Below are 22,823 nucleotides of genomic sequence, written 5' to 3' on the forward strand. Positions count from 1 at the left end.
CGGGCACAGGGAGCGGAAAGGGGGCCAGGCTGAAGATGCTGTCGCCGAGAGTGGCTAGACAGCTTTTTGAAGCAACAGTCGCGCCAGCCATGGATTACGCCTCTAATGTCTGGACTTATGCCCTCCGTGCGAAACATGTTGGCTGGATGAACAAGGCACAGATGATAGGGGCGCAAGCCATCACAGGCGCGTTTCGTACGGTCGCAAAGACCGTGGCCATGGCCGAGGCCAACGTTCGAACGGTAGGGGAACGACACAGACAGGCTACGATCAGACTCTGCATCAATCTTCAGACCCTGCCGATGACACATCCACTGGCAGCGTTGAGAAACTGCGCAACCAGACGGTTCGTGTCGCCGCTGCAGAGAATTGTCACAGCGGTGGAAACAGTGCAGATGGACCAGATAGAAGACATACACGAGTATGCTCTGCCGCCATGGACACCCCGCATCCAAGTGATGTTGGAGAGCGACAAAGAGAAGGCTGTCAAGGCAGCGAATGACGCCAAAGGCATTGTGACAGCAACGTCCAGCTCGCAAAGGAACGGCGTGGTGGGGATGGGAGGCGTGGTGCGCAGTGTGAACCACAACCGCTTGGGCGTCGTTCTTGCCAGCTATTCCGTTTGTCTCGGGACTGCGGAGGAGCAGAACCCATACACGGCGGAGCTGGCCGCGATAGCCATGGCGCTGATGTGTACGCCGACCGATCCGCCCTGTCGAGAAGTGACAGTCGTGACAAGCAGTCGCTCGGCCCTGGAAGTGATCAAGCGTCCTCGTAGGCAATCCGGCCAAGGCATCATTCGCCAAGTTTACGACCATGTCAATCGACTATTCAGGCGAGGCTGGTCTGTGAAATTCATCTGGGCACCAGCCAGGGAAGTACGGCTCGCATGGGTATCGGCCGCCAAGGCGGCAGCGAAGAAAGCAACTCAAGCAGGAGCGGTGGCGGAGGCGCCGTCGTGCAGAGTCAGGTCCACCACTCTGCGGCTAGCTCTCGCTCGACAACAGCGCGACCAGCTTCCGGAAAATGTGGGAAAACACTCAAAACGCATCGACAAGGCATTGCCAGGGAGGCACACTCGCACACTTTATGATGGTCTGACAAGAAAAGAAGCCGACATTCTCGTCCAGCTTCGCACCGGCATGTCGCGACTGAATGGATACCTACATGCGATAGGAGCTACAGATTTGGATTTGTGTGATTGCGGCCAGGCCAAAGAAACAGTTGATCACTTTCTCTTTCGATGCACAAAATGGATTGCGCAACGGAACATTCTCTTTGAATGCGCGAGGGCCAAGATTGGGAACTTGTCTTTCTTCTTGGGAGGAAAGGCCGCATCGGACGGCGACAAATGGAAACCAGACATGCAGGCGGTGCGTGCGGCGATCAAGTTCGCGATTGAGACGGAACGGCTCGACCGAAGCCAGCAACCATTAATGGACAACTGAGCCCCAGCAAGCAACTGCACTGACACATCTCAGCTTCGGACTGGCAGGCCGCGCTTCAGCTGCTGCGAATAGGACGCTGAACACTTGGAGAATTCGGCCTTCAAGCAGGCCTGTCATGGGACCAATGAAAACGTGGCTGACCAGCAAACGATAAGAAGACAATCTGTTGGGCTTGGGGAGTCAAGTAACAAACGTGCTTAACTGTACTCTAGACTGTGTAAAGGCCTTATAGGGACCTCCCTCCGGGCGCAATAAATCCATGCATGCATGCATGCTCATTGCATGCCTCCATGGCGTAGTGGTGACACGTCTGGAGCCTCTGCATCGCAGAGGGTCGGTTCGAAACCGGCTGGAGGCACCCCTGGTGAAACAGGGCACACCCGGGTTCCCGCTCGTCAACAGGGAACAGCGTCACGAGAGAACACCAGTTCACAACGTCAAGTTCAATGGGAGAGCCGAAAAACAAAAAAGTCAATTGGAACAGAAGAATTCGTCAAGTACAATCGGCGTACCAACCACCATCAATAACTAACACAACCAGCTTCAACTTCGACACATCGCGCTTCAGTTGCTGAGGATAGGATGCTGAACACTTGGAGAAATTGACCTTCAAGCAGGTCTGTCATGGAGCGAACAGTGGAACGGTTGGCGCAGCGTAAGAAGATCTGTGGGGCTTGGGGTGTCATGCATCAATGTATCGAATCGTCAACAGTTAAAGTGTCTAGGCCTTATAGGGACCTCCCTCCGGGCGAAATAAATACTACTACTACTACTGCTCATTGCATTCCAGCAAAGAACTGAGAAAACTTCCACGAATACTATTTGAATTGTTCTAAAATCTCATACGAGCAATGAACAATGCTCAAAGATGCTACTAAATCTCCTTCGAAGTCATCCCATCATCGAGGTCGTCTTCTGTTACTCTCCGATCGCGCAAGTCCCCGAAATGCACCCACTATCTCCCGATCACTATCAACAGCTAAATAGGGCCTTTGAGGACAGGCTATGCGGTTTGAAGTTATCATTGAACTGCCGTTTTTGTTATTATCTAGTGAGTTTGGTGCCTGCGATACCATGGTCCGCTCTGGTGTGAATGGAAGAGTGACGATATTTCCGGCGTGAACATCCTGACTCCTCTCGCGACCTTCAGAAGCCACCCGTCGCTCATTCTGCATTTTATGTGGCATTTCCATATTCAGAATCTTCAGCTCTTGTTTAGAATGCCAATTTATATCCCTATTTTGCTTCACGGCTTCCGTCATCCGTCGTTTTCTCCCAATTTCCGCCTCTTATTGCTTCCTCTTCTCTAGAGCGAGAGCTTTTGCTCCGCCGCCTTCTGCTGTCGCTGAAGCTTTCGGGTATCCTTCTTCAGAGCCTCCTCTTGCTGTTGGGGTCCTTTGACTGTCATTTTTTGGCGAGCTTGAACCACTTTTGCGGAGCTAAACACCTCGTCTGCACTAGAATCTGTACAGCAGAAGAGATCATCTTTTGGAGCCTTACCGCCCTTCCTGCGCTGGTTCTTGTGAATACGTGTTCTCTGCAAACTTTAACTCGCATATCAAGTACTTAAATCTCATATTGAGGGCTTTCGATGGTGCTGCTCAACCTTCGACTGTTGCGGCCAGCATCGACAGAGGACTTGTCGACTACTTCCTGAAATGCGTGTAACGGTCTCAACTGAGTGTGTTGACAACTAGCTGAGCGACTGCGACGAGTATCCTAAAGCTAAGGAGAAAAGAAGGAAAGAAAGGAAAAGAAGTCTCTCGAAGATGGGTGAAGCTTTTTATACCAGCTCTGGTGGGTCCGTCGAGAGTGGAACCGAGACTCCCACGGGCCTAGCCCGTTACAATATCCCCCTTCTCCCCCTCCTGTGCCTCTTGTCGATTCCGCCCAACTCCCAGTGGGAAGGAAAAGCTATGGGATGGGTGGGTGGGAAAATCTTGCTCTTCGCGCGGCCTGTATCTCAGCCGATCGCGCAGTCCTTCGTCTTCTGCTTGCTCGCGGCCTCGTTCCATGCCGCTGTTGCAGATCTTGCCTGTCGCCCTAGTAGCCCTACCACTGCGCTCAGAACCATGTGCTTCGCTGCCGACCTAGGCATTCCGCTCTTTGTTGCGCCTTTGCGTCTTATGCCACTCGCTGCCTCTCCCGGTCAGGCCCGCGCCCTCGCACTGTTACCTGCAGTGTCACTTTGCTACTCCCGCGGCGACTCTCGTGGTGTGTTGCTTGCGGCCTCGTGACCTGGCCGTTCCAACGTTGTCGTACGTGCCGTCCTCGTAGCCTCGTCCCTCTATCGTCCACATACTCCGTGTTGCCCTTGGTCTTACGCACCCGGCTGCGCTTCACGCCTTATCCGCCGCTCCGGCCCGCTCCGGCCCCTCTCCCTGGGCCCGCCTGACCGCTCCGACCGGCCGGCGGCTCGCCCCTCACTTCGTGTGCCTTGAGGAACGAAAGGCTCTTCCTTCCGCCCCTTCCGTAAACACGGACCGCATGGTGCCCCGTGCGCTCCCCAGCCACTCTTCACTGCCACCTACTTCCGGCCAAACAGAGCCACTGCTTCCTGCTGCCCGCTCCGGCCCCTCTCCCCGGGCCGCCTGACCGCTCCGGCCATGCTCCGGCCGGTCGGCGGCTCGCCCCTCACTTCGTGACCGCCATTCTTCTACCAACCAGCGGGACCAAGGGTCTTGACCCTGACCTACGCACTCCGTGAGCCCTCTGATCTTCCAACGCCGGATTCTTGCTGGGCGCCATAGCAGATCATTCCCTCCCACTTCGTCCCAGCTCTCGTTCGCAGCACCATGCCGCGAGAACACCCAGCCACTGTCGCACCCGAAGAGGTTCACCGCACCTTGAGGATCTTGAATCGCAGGCGTCCTATCGGCGCCGGTCCTTACAACGCCCTTCACCGCTTGCCAGAGTCCCCACGATGAGATCCTCCGTGTCTTGCGAGATATGGACCGCCAGCGCGCCGAAGACCGAACCCGCCGCCGTGAAGCTCAATCCCGATTTGCTGCACAGACGCCGCCGCCCGCCACTCCATCACCGAAACGACCTAGACAAGAGCAAGCGCCTCTCACTCCGCCGCCGACGCAGCCAAGGCGCTCCCCAAAGACCCCGGCCGATGCGAGAAACCGTTCAACTTCAACGAGACTCTGTCGAATCCATACTGCATCACTACAACGCCACTTTCCGCGTCAAGGAGCAGGCATCATCGACAAGATCCTGGTGCAACGAAGTTCCGGTTGCCCTCCAGGTAGAGGCTGCTAAATCTTTCTACCAAGCGTTTACCGAGGAACGGACGTTGCCGGTTTCCCACTGCGTCTTCTGCTATAGGAAGACACCGCCTTGCGAACTCGCCACCATACAGTGGAGGGATCGCTTGTCGCCCTCCATGCTGCAGGCGACCAAGACTGTCCAAGAGTGTGGCGCGTGCCTTCCGTCACACGAGGGCGCCAGAGTTGACGTGTGCCGCGAGTGTCGCGCCGGCTTCGACAGTGGACGGCTGCCCAAAGCCTGCTCGGTCAACAACATGGCCATCGGTTGCGAACATCGGTACCCCGAAGAGCTTGATGACCTCTCCCCCGTTGAAGAGAGACTCATTGCCCTGCATGCACCTTTTGGCTATATCACCAAGTTCACGGTCGACAACAAGACCTGTTCGGGAATCAGCTACCGCAAGCACGTGAAAGGACACATCGTCGTCTTCCCGAACAAAGTGGATGATCTTGTGGCCACGGTTCTTCCTCATCCCTTACTGCAGGCCATTGAGAACATCCACGTCTCTTGGAGCGGTCCGGGCAAGCCTGGCTCCGCAGACGTCAGACACCTGCTTCAAGTGCGCAAATCTCGAGTGGCAGCTGCCCTGGCATGGCTGCAAAGGAACAACCCGCTCTACGAGGATATCGCAATTAACCAAGCAGAGATAGATGGCTGGCAGTATGCCGACGGCTCCACTGTTCCGACCGTCATCATGGACCGCATGCGAAGGGAGGAACCGTCGACCGTTGAGAAGACACAAACGGACCACATAGTCCCGGACACTGATCGAGGCTTGGAGGAAAACAGCTTCAGAAGCATCGATGAACTGGTGAACTCGATCAACCCCACTTTTGCGGCTGAATCCTGCGATTTAGATCGTACTCTGTCCCCCGAGCAGACTCAACCATCCCCTGGTGAGCCGGCGACTCTTGTCCCCGACTCGGCTGCCATCGGCCTGGAAGTTGACGCCGTCTGTGAGATGTCTGCTTCCGGCATGTTCCTCTCAGTGGACCGGCTGCCTTCGCCGAGACCGATAAACTGTCGTTTCTGGCCGACATCGTCAACGCCAATCCGGATCGACATGGCAACTCTGTGCCGTGCGTTATGCAGGTCCAAACTGCGGGAGACCAGCCGTTTGTCCGAGTAGAGCGTGGTGCGGATTTTGCAGACAACTTGCACGAAGATTTCTTCCCTCGAACATTTCCGAAGCTTTTTCCGTGGGGAAGGGGTGGCCCGAAATCAAAGGGCGACTCGAGTCACAGCCGACAAAGCGTTGTTGCCGACCGTCGTCCGAATCACTCGCTTAATTACTGGGCCAGATACGTATTGCGACGGCACGGAGGCCGATTTGCCACCCATCCTGTCTTTTGTTTCTTAGTATTCAACACCCTCCTTCGCTCCTCCAACCGCCGCATCAGCATGGTTCGTGTCGCTAAAGATTCCTTCCACAGGCTCGAGCAAGCGTATGCGAACTTGAACGAGGACCGACTGAAGAGAGCCGAGGCGGAGATGCGGGAGGCAAGGACCACGTCGGACCCTGACATATCGGTCTTGCTTCGCGAGCTGTCGATTTTTGGCCACGCACAGTCACCGGCATGTTGAATGTACCAACCGTGGCCTGGCCCGCCTCGAAGGGAATGTGTCCGCTGTGGATGGCCTTGGGGTCTTTTTTCTGTAGCGGCGTGCATCCCTCGTCCTCGGCGCTTTCGGTCACGGTGTGGTTGCCGCTGCTGAACTGAAACTGTACGGTATCGCCCACTTCTGCAAGGATCATGTTGGGCAAGAAGAGATCTTGCGGACCGCCGACGACGACGGTGTGCAGCTTGTCAGCCGTAGTGGCGGTAGAGTTGCCACCAGCCTTGGCCTCTGCTCTGGCTGTTTTCGTTGTTAATAAATCACTTTCCCGTGTGCGCCAGTCGGTTGGTCAACGCGCCTTTGATAGTCGCCACGCCTCCAAAGCCTGCCGCCCATAGTGAGGGCCGGACGCTCGCAGCGCTCGCCAGGAGCGCTACGCCCAGGAAAGCTCGCATTATGTATGTTGTATGTATAAGTCTTGAAAAGATCGGCGCGAACTCGGCCTCAAGCCGGACGGTGTTGATATCGAAGTGAAGTCTAGACTCGATTTCTTATGTCTATGCCTGCCCTGTCCAAACTAAAAGAAATAGGATTCGAAGTATTGAAGGGAAGGAACGCTTCAGAGCCAGCTCTCTTGCACGCGTGTTGGAGGGTGAAGATGAAAGAGGACAAGGTCGAAAGAACAGTGGACGAGAATTAAGGCCGGACGTTTGGGGATGTGTCCTTTAGACGAATGGCCTATATATACTCCCCCCAAACGTCCGACACTGTCATACAGCCACAATTGTCAGAAATGAACAGGAAGATGCCATGCATGTGAGAGTCATTGAGAGTCAATTAGCCTTGACCACTGCCCAAGTCAAGGGGACGAAGGTCCCAGTTATATACACAAGAACGGTGCCCATGTGGGTCGGGACACCTCCTCGACTGGGGGCGGAATGTTGTTTGACAACAATGACATACCTAGGCAAGCGAGGCTGAGAGGCTGGATGCATGTATCAAACCCGTTTCGCGTCCGCTCTCTGCCACACCCAGCTTACAGTGAGGGAACTCCAGATGCCAGTTTCCAGAATAAGCCGGCTCGGATCCCCTCGATCCGGTCGCCAGCATGCCTCAAGAGGATGGAGGACAGTCATGCTAGCATTGAAGAGTCGAGTCGTTACTGTGCCCGCCACCCAATGGGGCATTGTCTAGTGTGACTGGTTTGTCACAAGAAGCCCGCCAGGAAGTGCGAGAGCGATGATACTTGGTCATGACAGTCGAGTCCACGTCCCATGTTTGATCGCCACTGTGCATACGCACATGATGCGATTTGCGAGAGAAGGGGGCGTCCATGTCCCTGCATGTGGTACAGTACTGTCCGTACTCCTGAGCTAGAAGCATGGAAACATCTCGGTTGGGGCCCACATCTGTGCTGGTCTCGGGCAAGTCGGGGTAGCTGAGGGAAGCGTTGAATGGCTCCGTGTCAAGGCACCCGCGGGCCCCGTTACCGTTCAGATTCATTCATGGATTTATTCACCTGAGACGATCACAAAGAAACACCAGATGGCTCGTCTTGAGCTGCCTTGGAGATCCTTTTCTAGTATAATACCATCTATTGTTTCCCTGCCGTTCTGGCCCTCTTCCATAAGGGAAGCACATCCGGGAAGATAACGTCGTAAGTTGGAACTGTGCTTGGTTCTAGAACAGATCAATGGAACCGTCCAAGAGAGGCGCTCTTTCACGTCCCCGTTGGAGATTCTTGGCGTAGATTCCTCGTGAAATAAACCGCCATGACAACGTAATCGGAACGCACAGCCTCCCATAATGTACATGTACACAACTGATCCGTAGCGAGAACCACAGACCTCGCAAGGGGCGTCTTTGTTCGCAAATCTAGCATGTCTAGAAACATCAAAGAGAATAACGAGCAAACGCTATCATGCTAGGGGCAGGCGATAGACAGGTGTACGTGGAGGCCGCGACGTTTGTAAGCGCCTGGTATTGTCTGCTTCTCAGCTGGTGTGATTCGCCTCGTTGCTGGGTTTTAAGCGAATGCTCCGACAATGGACATGCCGAGGGCTTCGAGAGTTCGAGGTCAGTGACAGTTGGAAGCTATAGTCGGGGTGATTTCTTACCTCCGGCAAGAACCCAGGCAAACGCAATGGCCTTCTTCTTGCCGTTCATCAAGTGATTTGCCTCCTCGGATAGGAAATCCTCGGCCAAGAGGTCGACCAGAGCGGCGTAGATAAGCAGACCCGATGATCTGAGTGCCTTGAGGAACGAGGAACGACGTGACGAAAGGATCTTTGCCTTGAGGAACGAGGAACGACGTGACGAAAGGATCTTTCTTCCGCCTCTTTGCCTTGAGGAACGAAAGGTTCTTCCTTCCGCGTCCTTCGCCACACCTCCACATCCTCTACCCCCTACGCACGGACCGCATGCCGCTCCGTGCCCACCAGCCACTCTTCACCGCCACCTGTTCTTTTTCCCCACCAACCTTCCTGTTCCTGCTGCCCGTTCCCGTCCCGCTCCCGCCCCGGTCCCACTCTCCGGGGCCAACTCTTTCTCGTACCGATTGTTCACAGCCATCACCGTGCACCATGCCACGAGAACACCCCGTCACGGTCTCGCCCGAGGAGGTTCGCCGCACTTTGGGTGATCTTGAATCGCAGAGATCCCAGCAGCGCCGTTCCTATCAACGACCTTCACCGCTTATCAGGGTTCCCACGACGAGATCCTCCGCGTCTTGCACGATATGGACCGCCAGCGCGCCGAAGAACGATCCCGCCGCCGTGAAGCTCAATTCCAATATACCGCACACACGCAACAGCCGAACAACCCATCCCCGAGAAGAGCAAGCGCCCTCCACTCCACCTCCAACGCAGCCAAAACACTCCCTAGAAGACAAACGCAGCTGCCAGCGACTGCATCACCGAGACGACCTAGAGAGGGCTATCACCCTCCACTCCACCTCCCACGCGGCTAAGGCGCTCCTCCAAAAGACACGCGCAGCCGCCGGCCGCTCCATCGCCGAAACGACACAGAGAAGAGGAGACACCTCCCACTCCACCCCCCACGCAGCCAACGCGCTCCTCCAAAAGACACACGCAGACGCCGGCCTCTCCATCACCGAGTCGATCCAGGGCGGAACAACCGCTTCGCCCTTCATCGCCCACACGGACGGGGCGCTTCCCCACGAGGCCCGGGCCTACGCAAGAAACCGTCCAACTCCAGCGAGACTCTGTCGAGTCTGCGCTACATCACCATGACGCCCGTTTCCGCTCTAAAGAGCAGGCATCGTCAACAAGATCCTGGTGCAACGAAGTTCCACGTGCCCTTCAGGTAGCAGCTCCTAGATCGTTCTACCAGGCATTTACGGACGAGAGGACGTTGCCCATTTCTCACTGCGTCTTCTGCTATAGAAAGACCCCACCTTGCGAGCTCGCGACCCGGACCATCCAGAAGTGTGGCGCTTGCCTTCCGCCGCACGAGCGCGCGGGAGTTGACGTATGCCGCGAGTGTCGCGCCAGCTTCGACGGTGGACGGCTGCCCAAAGCCTGCTCGGTCAACAATATGGCCATCGGTTGCGAACATCGGTACCCTGGCGAGCTTGATGACCTCTCTCCCGTTGAGGAGAGACTCATTGCCCTGCATGCGCCCTTTGGCTATATCACCAAGTTCACGGTCGACAACAAGACCCGTTCCGGAATCAGCTACCGCAAGCACGTGAAAGGACATATCGTCGTCTTTCCGAACAAGGTGGACGATCTTGTTACCACCGTTCTTCCCCATCCCTTGCTGCAGACCATTGAGAATATCCACGTCTCTTGGAGCGGTTCGGCTAAGCCTGGCTCCGTAGACGTCAGACACCTGCTTCAGGTGCGCAAATCTCGAGTGGCGGCCGCCCTGGCGTGGCTGCAAAGGAACAACCCACTTTACGAGAATATCGCAATCGACCAGGCAGAGATGGATGGCTGGCGGTATGCCGACGGCTCCACTGTTCCGACCGTCATCATGGACCGCATGCAGAGAGGAACCGTCGACCGTTGAGAGGACTCAAACTGACCACATAGTCCCGGACACTGATCGAGGCTTGGAGGAAAACAGTTTCAGAAGCATCGATGAACTTGTGAGCTCGATCGATGGCACCTTCGTCGACGAGTCTCGCGACTTGGACTGTACTCTATCGACTGAGCAGACTCGACCCTCTCCTGGTGAGCTGGCGACTCTTGTCCCCGACTCGGCTGCCATCGGCCAGGAAGTTGAAACCATATGTGAGACGTCTGCATCCGCCATGTTCCTCTTGATGGACCGGCTGCCTTTGCGGATACCGATAAGCTGTCGTTTGTGGCGGGCATGGCCAACGCCAATCCGGATCCACGTGGCCGCTCTATACCATGCGTTATGCAGGTCCAAACTACGGAGATCAGCCGTTTGTCCAAGTAGAACGTGGTGCGGACTTTGCAGACAACCTGCACGAAGATTTCTTCCTCGAACATTTCCCAAGCTTTTTCCGTGGGGAAGGGCGGCCCGAAATCGAAGGGCGACTCGAGTCGTAGCCGACAAAGCGACGCTGCCGACCGTCGTCCGAATCACTCTCTTCAATACTGGACCAGATACGTATTGCAACGGCATGGAGGCCGATTCGCCACCCATCCTGTGTTTTGTTTCTTAGTATTCAACACCCTCCTTCGCTCCACCAACCGCCGCATCAGCATGGTCCGTGTCGCTAAAGATTCCTTCCACAGACTTGAGCAGGCCTATGCAAACTTGACCGAGGACCGACTGAAGAGGGCCGAAGTGGAGATGCGGGAGACGAGGTACTACGTCGGACCCCGACATATCGCTCTTGCTTCGCGAGCTGTCGATCTTTGGCCATGCACAGCCGCTCTCGAACGAATCCCGTTTACTTATGCGGAGGAAGATACAAGCTCTAGACATCCGCGCCGGTATGCCTGCAATCTGGATTACCATCAGTCCCAACGACATTAATAACCCGGTAAAGATGAAACTTGCCATTCATAGGCTCCACGATTATGAGTCTGCGAAGGAGCTTTTGGCCGATCTCCGTGAAAAGTACGACAGGATCGCCCTCAGCACCATGGATCCGGTCAGCTCGGCCATCTTCTTCCACCGACAAATATCCCTATTCTTTGAAAAGTATGTGAATACAGACCGGGAATCGATCTTCGGGAAGATCAGCCACTACTACGCCACGGTGGAAACGAATGAACGAGGCAGCCTCCACTTGCATGGACTCCTCTGGCTGGACGGCAACATGCGCTTACCGAACTTGATAGACGACATGGCCAATCCCGCGGAAGAAGCATATCGCGCCCAGGTGATTCGATATATAGACTCCGTCTTTCATGAGTGTCTAGATGAAGATGCCGGAAAAGCCGTGCGACAGGAGAGAAGCCCATCGATCCCGTGGAGGAGGTCATGACCAGCACCTCGGCTCTCACTGCGGCTTTTGAAGACGAACCCAATTTTATCGCATACTGTTGCCAAGTGCACTCCACACATACACCTGCCTTAAGTATTCTTTGAAGGGGGTCATCGACCGGGGGGCAGATCAACAGAGACGGACAGCCTGCCGCTTCAAGGCACCGTGGAAGATCGTCGAGCAGACAGGATTCACAGAGGATGGCTTGCTTCAGATTCGGCGCAACCATCCACTCGTCAACCGGTATAACAAGTCGTTGGCGGTCGGCCTTCGCCACAATCACGACGTCTCGATGATCTTGACCAAGACCAAGGGCCTGGCCATGGTGTACTACATCACGAACTACGCCACCAAGCTGGATACGCCGATGTGGAAGCGCATTGCTCTCGCCACCGAGGTTGCCCGCCAACTTCGCGAGGCCGGTCGTCCGACGTCTCGCGCGCCAGGTCCCGCCCTGCCCGACGAGAGGCACCAGGCGGTATTGAACGAAAGCCGTCAATTCCTGATGAGAACGGCAAATCGCATCTTCTCCGAGCGACAACTCTCGGCTGTCGAGGTTTGTTACCACCTCCTTGGATATGACACCGACTTTACCAACGTGCCGCATTGGTCCTTCTTGAACTTGACGGCCCTATACTGGACAATCTTTCGGCTATGGGCGCATCTCCGCCATCAGGCCGGCGAGCTCACGGACGCCGAACAGCCCCAGAGACAATCCTCTGAGGCAAGGAGGGCGAACCTATTATGCCTGGAGGCGTACGCCTACCGCGGTCATGTTCTACAAGACTTATGCCTGTATGACTACATGTCAATGATTCACTTGGTGCGTCGAAATGGTCGGAGTGAAGATGACTCTCACATTTTCTCGATGGCCAGGATTCAGACTGTGAAGGCTGGATGCAAAGCTTCGACGGCCCGACCAGTACGCCGTCCCGATCTTCCAAGGATACATCAGCGACGACCACGAGGACGATCACCCAGTCTATATTAAGCGGTACGCTCTAACCCCCGGCACCGTTTTGGCTCCGTCTGACACTCTGTGTAGAAACCCTGTCCTACATTTGGCGTTATTCGTCCCTTGGGAAAACTTCATTTCTGAGAGCCTAGGCGATATAACCGACATATGGACGACGCATCGAGCGGGCCTTTGTCCCCGCCTCCGTTTCTACGTCTCTAACATTTGTCTTTTGAGAAAGTCTGCCGAAGACGCGCGTAAGGACGCGAAGCTCTGGGCCAGTCGGTCGGAGGGCGACGACACAATTGACGTTGAGTACCCGCTTGACGATGGCCGATACGAAGAAGAGCCTCCAGCGATGGCTCATCGTCAGGCCTACAGAGCTCTACTCCAGATTTTGCGAAATGCCGTGCGGACACGGACGCCACAAAGACTCACCCGTCCTTGGAGGTTTAATACACGATCTGTGCGAAGAGAACCCGGCTGGAGAAGAGCAACCTTTTGTCCAACGTCAAGAGGATCTGTACCGGAATATGCCCCATGATCAAGGTGACGCCTTGTGTCAATTTCCAATATCTCGAGACGATGTCCAGGCAGCGGCCAAGGCCCAACAACTATTGCATCTTCGGATGCTAGACGACATTGAGGGTGGTTCCCAGGGGACCATGCTTTCCGCGGATGGCGCCGACATCGACGATACGCTAGCTCGCTACGGCGATACGGAGTCCCCTGCTGGGCTCCCGGGCAGCGACCTCAATGAACGAGGCCCTCGGATGCTTGTCGACGTCAGTCCGGCAACTAGCTTCGCGGAGATGGGACACACCGCCGCGGCCAGCTTTACACTGAACTATCTACAGACCATGGCCCTTCAACTCGTTTGCCTGTTTCTGGACAAGTATACTGCCAATCCGGACTCAGCGGGTCAGCATCTTCAATACACCGGCGGGCCGGGTGGCACGGAAAGTCGAGGATTATCGATGCCCTCAAGGACGTGTTCGCGGCGAGGAACCAGCCGCATCTTCTGCAGATAACCGGCACGTCGGGCAGTTCGGCGGCCCAGATTGGCGGCACGACTATCCACTCGGCCTGTGGGTTAGATTCCCATCGCGATCCAAACAAACCGCCTCCCCCCTTCTCGGAGGCGAAGAAGTGGATCTGGAAACAGAAGCTGGTACTCGTGATTGACGAGGTCAGTATGCTGGGAGGAGCCACTCTGCACAACGTCAGTAATTACCTGCAGGCACTCCGTGACTGTCCGGACGAACCGTTTGGCGGGATGCCCGTCGTTCTACTGATGGGAGACTTCTACCAGTTCGCCCCCGTGCGGGAGACAAGCCTACTGATCATCAGACCGCCGGACCGAACAGAGAACCCCTTGCGACAAGCGACCATATCTCACCACAGCGGCTGCAGATTGTGGCATCTGTTCAAAACCGTGGTGCTCCTCGAAGACCAAGTCCGCGCACGCAACGATCCCCAGCTCCGTGCACTCCTGGATCGAGTTCGTAACGGGCGCCAGACCCAGCAAGATCTGAGCTTGCTCAATGCCAACATTGTAGGACGCTCGCAAATCACCTTCCACGATGGTTTGCGCGCTATAACGCCGCTGAACCGCACCCGGTGGGCCCTCAACATGGAAGCTGTTGTGGGCTGGGCGCGCTTCAACAAGCGGCACATCCGTATCTTTGTCTCGACTCACACCTGGCGCAACGGCACGCTGTCTCCAAACCTCATAGCGCGAACCATCGGACAAGGCGACGACTCTGCCTGCAAAGTCCCCGGCGTCTTCTTCTACGCCCAGGGCATGCCCGTGGTTGTGAACAAGAACATCTACACTGGCCTGAAGGTGGTGAATGGGGCTGACTTTACTGCCGTGGACGTGATAATCGATCCCAATCACCCGGGATACTGCTTGGCAGATGACGTGACCATCCACTTCGGGCCGCCGCTCGGCATTCTTCTGCAGTCCGAGGAGACGAAGACCTTGGCGATACCGTCCCTCCCGGTGGGGACAGTACTTATCCGGCCCATGTCGCATACACTTGATTCGACTAACTCTCACTTCAAGTTCTTATCCGCAAGATGCACGCGACGTGGACTGCCCGCTGTACCAGCGTTCGTTCTCACTGATTACAAAGCCCAGGGTAAAACATTCGTCGAAGTACTGTTGGAGCTGCGTGGAAATCGTGTGACCAATGGTGAACCCTCCAAGTGCGATTTTACGAGCCTCTATGTGCAACTATCCAGGTGCACCTCGCTTCGGGGCATCAAGCTTCTTAATCCCGTGAGACACCATGACTTCATTGGCAATGGGCTCGATCAGGCCATTCTTGATGGAATGCAGAGACTCAAGAACTTGGCCGCGGAAACGAGACGGTTATACAAGGACCAAGGTTTCGAAAAGTAGTGGTAGTATACTAACCATCCTTATAGTTTGACCTTTCGCACGTCGTAACGCGCCACGTAGACGTTCTACACTTCATAAGGTGACCGGACCGCACGCCAGTCGTCCGGATCTCGCTCCCCTCCCTTCCCAGGACGTAAGCGCTTTTGCTCCTCACAATAATTTACCCACCATTCCTCGAACGCCTGGCGGCTGTAAAGCCACCTCGGCGGCCCGTCTCCTTCCCCGAACAGGTCCAGGATATGGTCGCAGAACATCCACACTCCTTCGAGATGCTGCGGATAAAATGGCTTCCTGTCCTTGCGCGCGACCACGACGGTGCCAACTTGTGACTGCCAGTCTGGAGGTGCAAACCCGGAGTTGGCATCAATATTGAGGTACGTAGCAATCTGGTTGTCGAGGTCTGCCTCGTTGACGGACTGAGTCCCCGTCCGATCCAGGACCAGCGGGACCTCGATGAGCCCTGGGACGGACGGCACCGACTGCGAAAACACGACATGATTCGCAGGGATTGTAGTGGCAGACCAAAGGGAAACCTTGCTTTTCTCGGCCTCACATCGGACAATGACAGCTTCGACATGCCCCGACTTGCTGTGCGTTTCCTCAAACCTGATGTACCCATCGGCGGGGAGGCATGCGTGGGCGGCGGGATGGGTTTTGCTGCTGGCGCTTGCTGGGGCGATGCCTCTGGCTCCGAATCGGTGTCGATGTTGTCCCACTTTGAGTAATCAATCGGAGGCATTGAGTCGATTCTTAACAAACTGTTACACTTTACTGCATGATTCGCGAACAGTTCAGACTCCTTTGCCCTTCGAGATGATGGCCCTTACAAGTTACCTCCGCGTTCTTACCCGCCCGCCCTCAACCCACCTTGTTGTGGCGGGGTAAAATGGCGTCCAAGCAGCCACACTACCGGGAGCAAGCCTCATCGTCTCAGCAGACCTGCCAGTGTGGAACCAAATTCAGTCCCGTTCCTCAAGGCATTGGCGGACCCTGAAAGGGGCCGGTCTCCTGTTTTATGCCTTGAGGAACGAAAGGCTCTTCCTTCCGCCCCTTCCGTAAACACGGACCGCATGGTGCCCCGTGCGCTCCCCAGCCACTCTTCACTGCCACCTACTTCCGGCCAAACAGAGCCACTGCTTCCTGCTGCCCGCTCCGGCCCCTCTCCCCGGGCCGCCTGACCGCTCCGGCCATGCTCCGGCCGGTCGGCGGCTCGCCCCTCACTTCGTGACCGCCATTCTTCTACCCATGCCCCACCCCCCTTTCGGTAACACCCACCTTTCGGTAGCGCAATTGAAAAATTCTCCACCAAAAGTCTACCATTTGAACTACATGAAATATGATCAGAACTTAACATTATAAACACAAAAAATATATCATTCCGTAGAGAAATGGACGCTCTTATATGTACCGGCGCTTTTTTACCATTCGCCCGGATCTGGTGGTGACTGGAAGGGCTTCGGATGCCACCTTGACTTCGATCACTGAAGCTGTCTCCACCTCTGAGACCGCCTCCTCCTCTGTGTCAGAATTCAGCACAACGGCTATCTCTTGGCTTTTAATTTGGGGAATGGCTTCCTCAGCCACCAAAGCTTCACTGAGAGTCATGAATCGTCTGTTCGGGTTCGGAATTGCTCTCCTCTTCTTGCCTCTCTGCAGCCGGGCCACTTCTTCCTCTAGCTTCGCGATTCTGTTGCTGTGCTCGGCAAGCGTCTGTTCTTGGGCTTCAAAGCCTCTAGCTATCACGGCGTATCGTCTCCGGGTACCAGGAGTCTTGTTCTTTCCGAAATCGCGAATCTGGCGGCTGTTTCTTGGCGTATCATCAGAACCCAAAAATGGCGCGGACTTTGGAGACGTCTCTACAATGTCCGCGTGAATTTCTGGATGCCGCAATGCCTTGGATCGTGAGATCGGCCAATTCCCAGTGACCCTCCAGCCGGACAATATATTCTTTGCCGTCATTCCAACCTCGCGCGCTTTAGCATATGCCCGTATAAAATTGACCTTATGAACAGGCGCAGAATCGGTCAAACAGGTCAATTTCTGAAGTTCTTTCCGGTAAGCTGCCTTGGAGGCATTGAATACACCGTTATCTAACGGCTGGAGGCCATGAGAGCAGTGGGCAGGAAGGTAACAGCAATAAACGTTGTTCAAAAAGCATGTGGCCATCCATGCATCCTGGTCCCGGTTAACGGTAATTCCTACAGAGGTGGATAAAGAAACGCACCGTTGCATGACTTCCATGTCCATCTAATATGATCAGTCTAGCATCTGAGGCATCGGCTGGTCGCGTCTGGGGCAAATAGACCCTCTCAAGCCACTCAATAGCGATATGGTTGTCCGTCCATCCGTTGGGCGACGTTATGTAATGCCAGTCGGCTATTTTGCCGAATTCCGTCAAGAACCACTGTTTCTGAAGTTCTTTGCCCTTAAAGATAATGCCAGGGGTAAGGACACGGCCGTCCGCGGTGATAGCTTCAATAAATGAGGTCCAGTTGCGGGACTGTGGCCCTTTCAGAAGGGCCTTCCGTTTTGGGTCTGCACTCCCAACCACAAGACTATCCAAACCTGGCAAAAGAGTCTGGTTAGTAAAAGTAATGAAAGACAAGCCAAATACTCACCAAAGCCAGACATAATACCGCCTTCGTCAACATTCACGGTATTTTCTGGTTTAATCCATCCATACTCCTTTTCCTGATATCGAAGAACCAGTGAACCGCACGAGGCGTAAAAGCATTAAATCGGTTAGCTTCCTGACGTCTCCACGCTTGTTCTTGATGTCCGGATGGCGATTGATGAATTTAGAGACCCAGTTGCGCCCCACTGTCCGCTCGTTGTTCAGTTGTTTCAAGAGCCTCCACACATGCGCGGATCTGACTGTGGGAGGGAGCATAGCCGAGAGACTCTTGGCGGAGGATCCAAGAAACCAAGCGAGCTTCCTGAGACTTACTCAAGAGTTGACGAGGCTGGATCTGATCAGCCAGGGCTACCTGGCCTTTGAGTCTGTCGGAAATAGACTGCTGAGGTATGTCATACTTTTGGGCGGCGCGGTACTGCGACAAGCCGTTTTTGTGACATCAATTATCGCATTAGCTATAATATCCTCCGTATAAATACTCGAGGCCGCTTTAAGGTCATTTTGGTCATGTGGTGGAGGAATAACGAGAAGAATCATCGTCAGGAGGCGGAAGGAGATTAGGGGTTGGATGGTAATTTCGCGTGCAAGGTACGCACAGGCCACAGACCCCTGTACAAACATTCAACCATTGAAAAGTAGAATTCAATCAATCCTCTATCTACTCCAAGTGACGGCTTGTGAATATCTTCAAAGCTGGCTGGAATCGGTGTAAGTGAAATTGATGGGTTTTGGTGGGGATATTTCCTAATGCGCTACCGAAAGGTGGGTGTTACCGAAAGGGGGGTGGGGCATGGTATTGTTGATGGTGGTTGGTACGCCGATTGTACTTGACGAATTCTTCTATCACCGAATTACCGAATTGGGTCTTCATTGAACGTGACGTTGTGAACTGATGTTCTCTCATGACGCTGCCCCCTTTGACGAGCGGGGAACCCGGGTGTACCCTGTTTCACCAGGGGTGCCTCCAGCCGGCTTCGAACCGACCCCTCTGCGACGGACGCAGAGGCTCCAGACGTGTCACCACTACGCCATGGAGGCGACGCAGAGGGTGTAAGTGGCGGCGGATCCCCGGATCCGGCAGATCATCGGAAAATCCCTTAATCATTGGAGGGAGGGAGATGAAGATTACGCGGCTGAATGGTAATTTCGCGTGCAACGTTCACACAGACCACAGCGCCCTGTAAAAAGATTTAACCCTCGAAAAGTAGAATTCAGTCAATTTTCTATCTGCTCCAAGTAATCGCTTGCGAATATCTTCAAAGTTCGCTGGAATCGGTGTAAGTGAAATGGTAGACTTTTGGTGGAGCTTTTTTCAATTACGCTACCGAAAGAGGGGTGGGGGATGGTAGTATATAGTTAGATTGAGCCTGTAAGAAAGCGGCAGAGAGACTCCTTAGTGCAGGTTTGGGGCGGTTTAAACAGCTGGTTGCCCGCGGCAGGCGAATGGGGGGTTCTAGGGGGTCCCCCCCTAGGAAAGTGAATTGCAGGTATACGATATTCACCCTTCGGGCTGGATATTCAGCCGTTAAGCCCCTTGCCTTGGCAACTTAATGGGTGTTCGAAGTATTTTACCTTCACCTAACGGGTGGACGGACGATCACATCGCTGTAATGTATAACTCGTAACGTCTATTTGTCTCGTTCTATATCGTGTGAATAATTCCATACCCGTCTCTCTTGAATGCCTCGTCCATCTTTTGTGGAGAGCCTCGCGTCTTCGGCGTTCGATTGCATCCTGTCCCATGTCTATAAGCAGCCTCGGGAACCGGCTCTAAAGCGAAAAACAAGCCATGTTTCAGCCCCAACATTCGTCATCCTCGTCCGCTTCCCACACGTCCTTGGAAGACTCGACGCGCTTCCGCGATTCGATGGCATCGAACCGTGGCCTCTCTTGGATCAAGTTGTCTTGATTTTGTCTGGGGCTCATCGGCCGCGACTTTGGCGGCGTCGATGTCGGCATCGCCGTCATGATTGGCGCCGAGATGTGGATGCACTGCATGGTTTCTTTTTCCTGTCGCTTCCGTGGCGAGAGTGCGGATAGGAAAGAGGATATTTTGGATTTGCATGTAGACTGCGGATGGTCGAAGAAGTCAACAGACTCGTCTTCAGCCTGCACCAAGGGGTTTTCGAAGTAGTAGTCCCTGACCATATTGCCGGATCTGTCCGCCGAGAGTCTTGGTGTTGTGGAGAGGGAGAGGCTTCAGAGTGTAGCGCGTCGTGCCAAGTCACTTGCTGCGGCTGTTGCGGTCCTTGAAGCCTCGTGACGTCCTGTGTAGGTAGATGTAAAGTGTATGTTGCCGAAGTAGAGGACAGGGCGCTAGGAGAAAGTCGAGGAGCAAGGCTATTCGCTGAAAGAAGGTGTACGATACTGATTGTAGATGTTGATGGAGAGGATGAAAAGGAGGCATGGCGCTTTTTATGCATGTGAATAAGCCTTCAGCAAGCTTTTGAGCTGAAGTGCCTTGGCACGGTGGTTTTCCATACTGTATTGCAAGGGTCTTTCCATACTTCCCATTATGGACAAGATGTACCTTGTATGGAAAGACCCTTGCAATACACCCTGCAAGTTTAAGTCTAAATTATGTTGGGCATAACCTTGGCCGGTCTGGAAAATTCGATTTGGACGAGTACTCGGGGGGTTGACTAAGGGACTTAGGCCCCCCCTCTTGGAGAGGGGGGGCCTAAGTCCCTTAGTCAACCCCCCGAGTACCGGTACCCGTTGGCTAGTGCCTTCGTAATTGGGTAGGGGAAGGGGCCCCAAGTTGGCTTACGAAGGCACTGGCCAACATGTCGCATCCACACCACATTTGAGGGCCCGCAGCACCTGGCGCGTAAAAGGGGCTCGATTGGCTTGAATTGAGGGTGTGTAAAAGTCTGTTCTATGAAGGTAACAAAAGAGAGTTAGCTGTCTTGCGTGCCCACTTAAATAGGCGCGCAAGTGAACACGGGTATCTCCCTGACTCAAAAGTGCCCTTAGTGCTCCATAATGTGGTTCTGTACACCCCACACACGTTTGGCACGTCGCAGGAACGAACTTGGTGTACCCGTTGGCGGGGCCCCTTAGCTGGCTGCCAGAGGCCCCGCCAACGGGTAGATGTGCCCGCTGCTATATTGCATGTAGCTCCTCGTTCGCCTACGTCAGTCCCAACGCTGAGAACAAGCGCGGGCCCGAATCAGAAGCCCGCGCGGCGCCATAAGCCCTCCTCCTGGTCGTCGGCTGTCCAAGTCTGACTTGGACGGTCAATCTGAACCTGCTGAGAGTGTGTCATCTTGAATCATGTACTTTGCGACGGACATAGTTAGCAGCGTATTGAACCTCCGAGTAATGGCTACATGGCGGCTCTCAGCTGTGTTTACGCTCCTGTTTTTCGCTGGGGTCTAGATCCTCGCTCAGGACTCTGGGGACAGAGATGATCCTTGATGTCGCTACGGAGTACTGCCGGTGAGCACTCATCAGAGGTTCGTGACATGGCAGAACCCTTGCCCGCCAACGAGTCGACCAGGGCTGTCACACAGAGTATATCAGCCTCCAACAGTCTGATTCCCCTATTCACACGGTTGGCCCATATTTTAGGTCGTGGCAGTTTGTAATGCCATATTAGTGATGGATTCGAACCTTCTAGATGACATCGTCATCTAGGCTGCCTGGGTGGCGACATCGCCACTCAACCCAACGCCACAAGTAAAATACTGCGCCACACCTTGCACCTTTAGTGTTTAGGGCTGTGGTGCAAGGCGTACAGTCGCTGGCCCTCTGGAGTCCGCCACTCCAAGTGCACCTCATCAGCAACAGCAACAGCACCTGCCACCTTCGCCACCACCCTCTCCGTTCCCAGGACCACTGCCAGGCATTGGGTTGGACGTGAGTCGGGTCCTAGACAGCGATGTGAAGGACGGCAATGCCGGGACTATTCGTCGGCGCGCGAACGCTGCCCTTGAGAAGTTGGGTGTGACCTGTCTGGGCGTCAATTCTAAGGGAAACGGGCGTTTTCGGCTTCTCTTTCGAGAGTCGGACGTCGATAAAGTACGACAGAACGACACCTGGATGAGGACACACTTCGACAAGGGAACGCTATATGGGGAGCAGTGGTACCTCTACGGGTTGATAGAGCCCATTGTGGGGTTGCGACGGATGATATCGGATGCGCCGTCTTTGGGCGGATGAACGGGGTGAAAGTGCACAAGATGCGATGGCTCGGGACAGCGTCTGTCGACAAGGAGTACCGCTCTCTGGTGGTACATCTGGATAAGAAAGAGGAGGTGGACAGGTTGCTTGCCAAACGAACGGTTGAGATGGCGAATGGCGAGTGTGCATACACGCGACCATTCGTTCAGGGACTTCAACCAGCGAGATGCTACCGCTGCCACCTCTACGGACACTTGCATTATCGCTGCAAGGCGCCAACTCCGATCTGTGGACAGTGCGGCCAACCGGGCCATTCTGCGTCGACCTGCACCTCCGACGTTTTTAAGTGTGCAGCGTGCGGTGGAAAAGGAGCACACAAAGCTACAGATCCTGGGTGCCCGGTGTATCGCCGGGAACTCGCCAAGTTACGACCGACACCTTACTAACATACATCCTCTGTCTTAACCTTTTCTTTTCAGCACAAACCCTCTACCTATACCTGTGGTTGCCCCACAGCTGGTAGGTTAGCTACACCGGACGGCTAAAGGCAGGTGGACTCTTCGTCAAATGCGGCGGAGGAGAGTGGTCTGTACCTCATCAGACAGGCTCCAGAATTGGAAAGGGACAGGTCAAATGAGCAAGAGACGGATTGAAGGATGTAAGAGAAATTTAGGCATTAGATCGGGACGAATTCCTTGGGCTCGGAACCGAGTATTGGACAACTCTAGATTAGGCTTAGCGAGTCTGACGCAGTGCCTCTGACTATCGTCAATGGCGAAATAAACATCATCATCATCAGCCGAAGGCTGCGAGTCTGGCTACCAGTCCAGCAGTCACCGAACAATCAGTACAGTATGTCAGTATGTACAGTCATACATTCATCTGTGCCTTGGAAAGTGTCGTTCTTGTCGCGGGTAGCATCAAGTGGAGTTACGTAGACCCGTGACCTATCTTGTACGGATTCTGGGTGAGAATCTGTCGTTTGCGAAGTTGCT

At 54.7% G+C, this 22,823-nt stretch overlaps 5 protein-coding genes across 5 annotated transcripts; 3 read left to right on the plus strand and 2 right to left on the minus strand.

Moving 5' to 3' along the window:
* Positions 1-89: 89 nt before the first annotated feature.
* HRG_06758 (uncharacterized protein) lies at positions 90-852 on the plus strand (the record flags this gene model as incomplete). The annotated part of the gene is made up of 5 exons (XM_044865229.1): positions 90-107; positions 162-242; positions 366-693; positions 760-774; positions 836-852. 5 exons carry the CDS (start codon positions 90-92, stop codon positions 850-852), a joined length of 459 nt encoding a protein of 152 aa, XP_044720169.1.
* A 3,519-nt stretch (positions 853-4,371) lies between these two features.
* Positions 4,372-5,850, plus strand: HRG_06759 (PIF1 protein; the record flags this gene model as incomplete). The annotated part of the gene is made up of 1 exon (XM_044865230.1): positions 4,372-5,850. The coding sequence occupies one exon, from the start codon at positions 4,372-4,374 to the stop codon at positions 5,848-5,850; it is 1,479 nt and encodes a 492-aa protein (XP_044720170.1).
* A 5,361-nt stretch (positions 5,851-11,211) lies between these two features.
* On the plus strand, positions 11,212-15,068 carry HRG_06760 (PIF1-like helicase domain-containing protein; the record flags this gene model as incomplete). Its single annotated transcript, XM_044865231.1, has 7 exons — positions 11,212-11,601; positions 11,891-12,529; positions 12,630-12,700; positions 12,752-13,070; positions 13,255-13,582; positions 13,759-14,666; positions 14,805-15,068. 7 exons carry the CDS (start codon positions 11,212-11,214, stop codon positions 15,066-15,068), a joined length of 2,919 nt encoding a protein of 972 aa, XP_044720171.1.
* Positions 15,069-15,088: 20 nt separating this feature from the next.
* Positions 15,089-15,807, minus strand: HRG_06761 (uncharacterized protein; the record flags this gene model as incomplete). The annotated part of the gene is made up of 3 exons (XM_044865232.1): positions 15,089-15,133; positions 15,233-15,528; positions 15,684-15,807. The coding sequence occupies 3 exons, from the start codon at positions 15,805-15,807 to the stop codon at positions 15,089-15,091; spliced, it is 465 nt and encodes a 154-aa protein (XP_044720172.1).
* Positions 15,808-17,215: 1,408 nt separating this feature from the next.
* On the minus strand, positions 17,216-17,699 carry HRG_06762 (DDE superfamily endonuclease domain-containing protein; the record flags this gene model as incomplete). The annotated part of the gene is made up of 4 exons (XM_044865233.1): positions 17,216-17,243; positions 17,293-17,315; positions 17,374-17,633; positions 17,687-17,699. 4 exons carry the CDS (start codon positions 17,697-17,699, stop codon positions 17,216-17,218), a joined length of 324 nt encoding a protein of 107 aa, XP_044720173.1.
* Between the last annotated feature and the right edge of the window lie 5,124 nt (positions 17,700-22,823).

Source organism: Hirsutella rhossiliensis, assembly GCF_020360975.1.
Source record: "Hirsutella rhossiliensis strain HR02 chromosome Unknown scaffold00006, whole genome shotgun sequence".
NCBI classification, from domain to species: Eukaryota; Fungi; Ascomycota; class Sordariomycetes; order Hypocreales; family Ophiocordycipitaceae; genus Hirsutella; species Hirsutella rhossiliensis.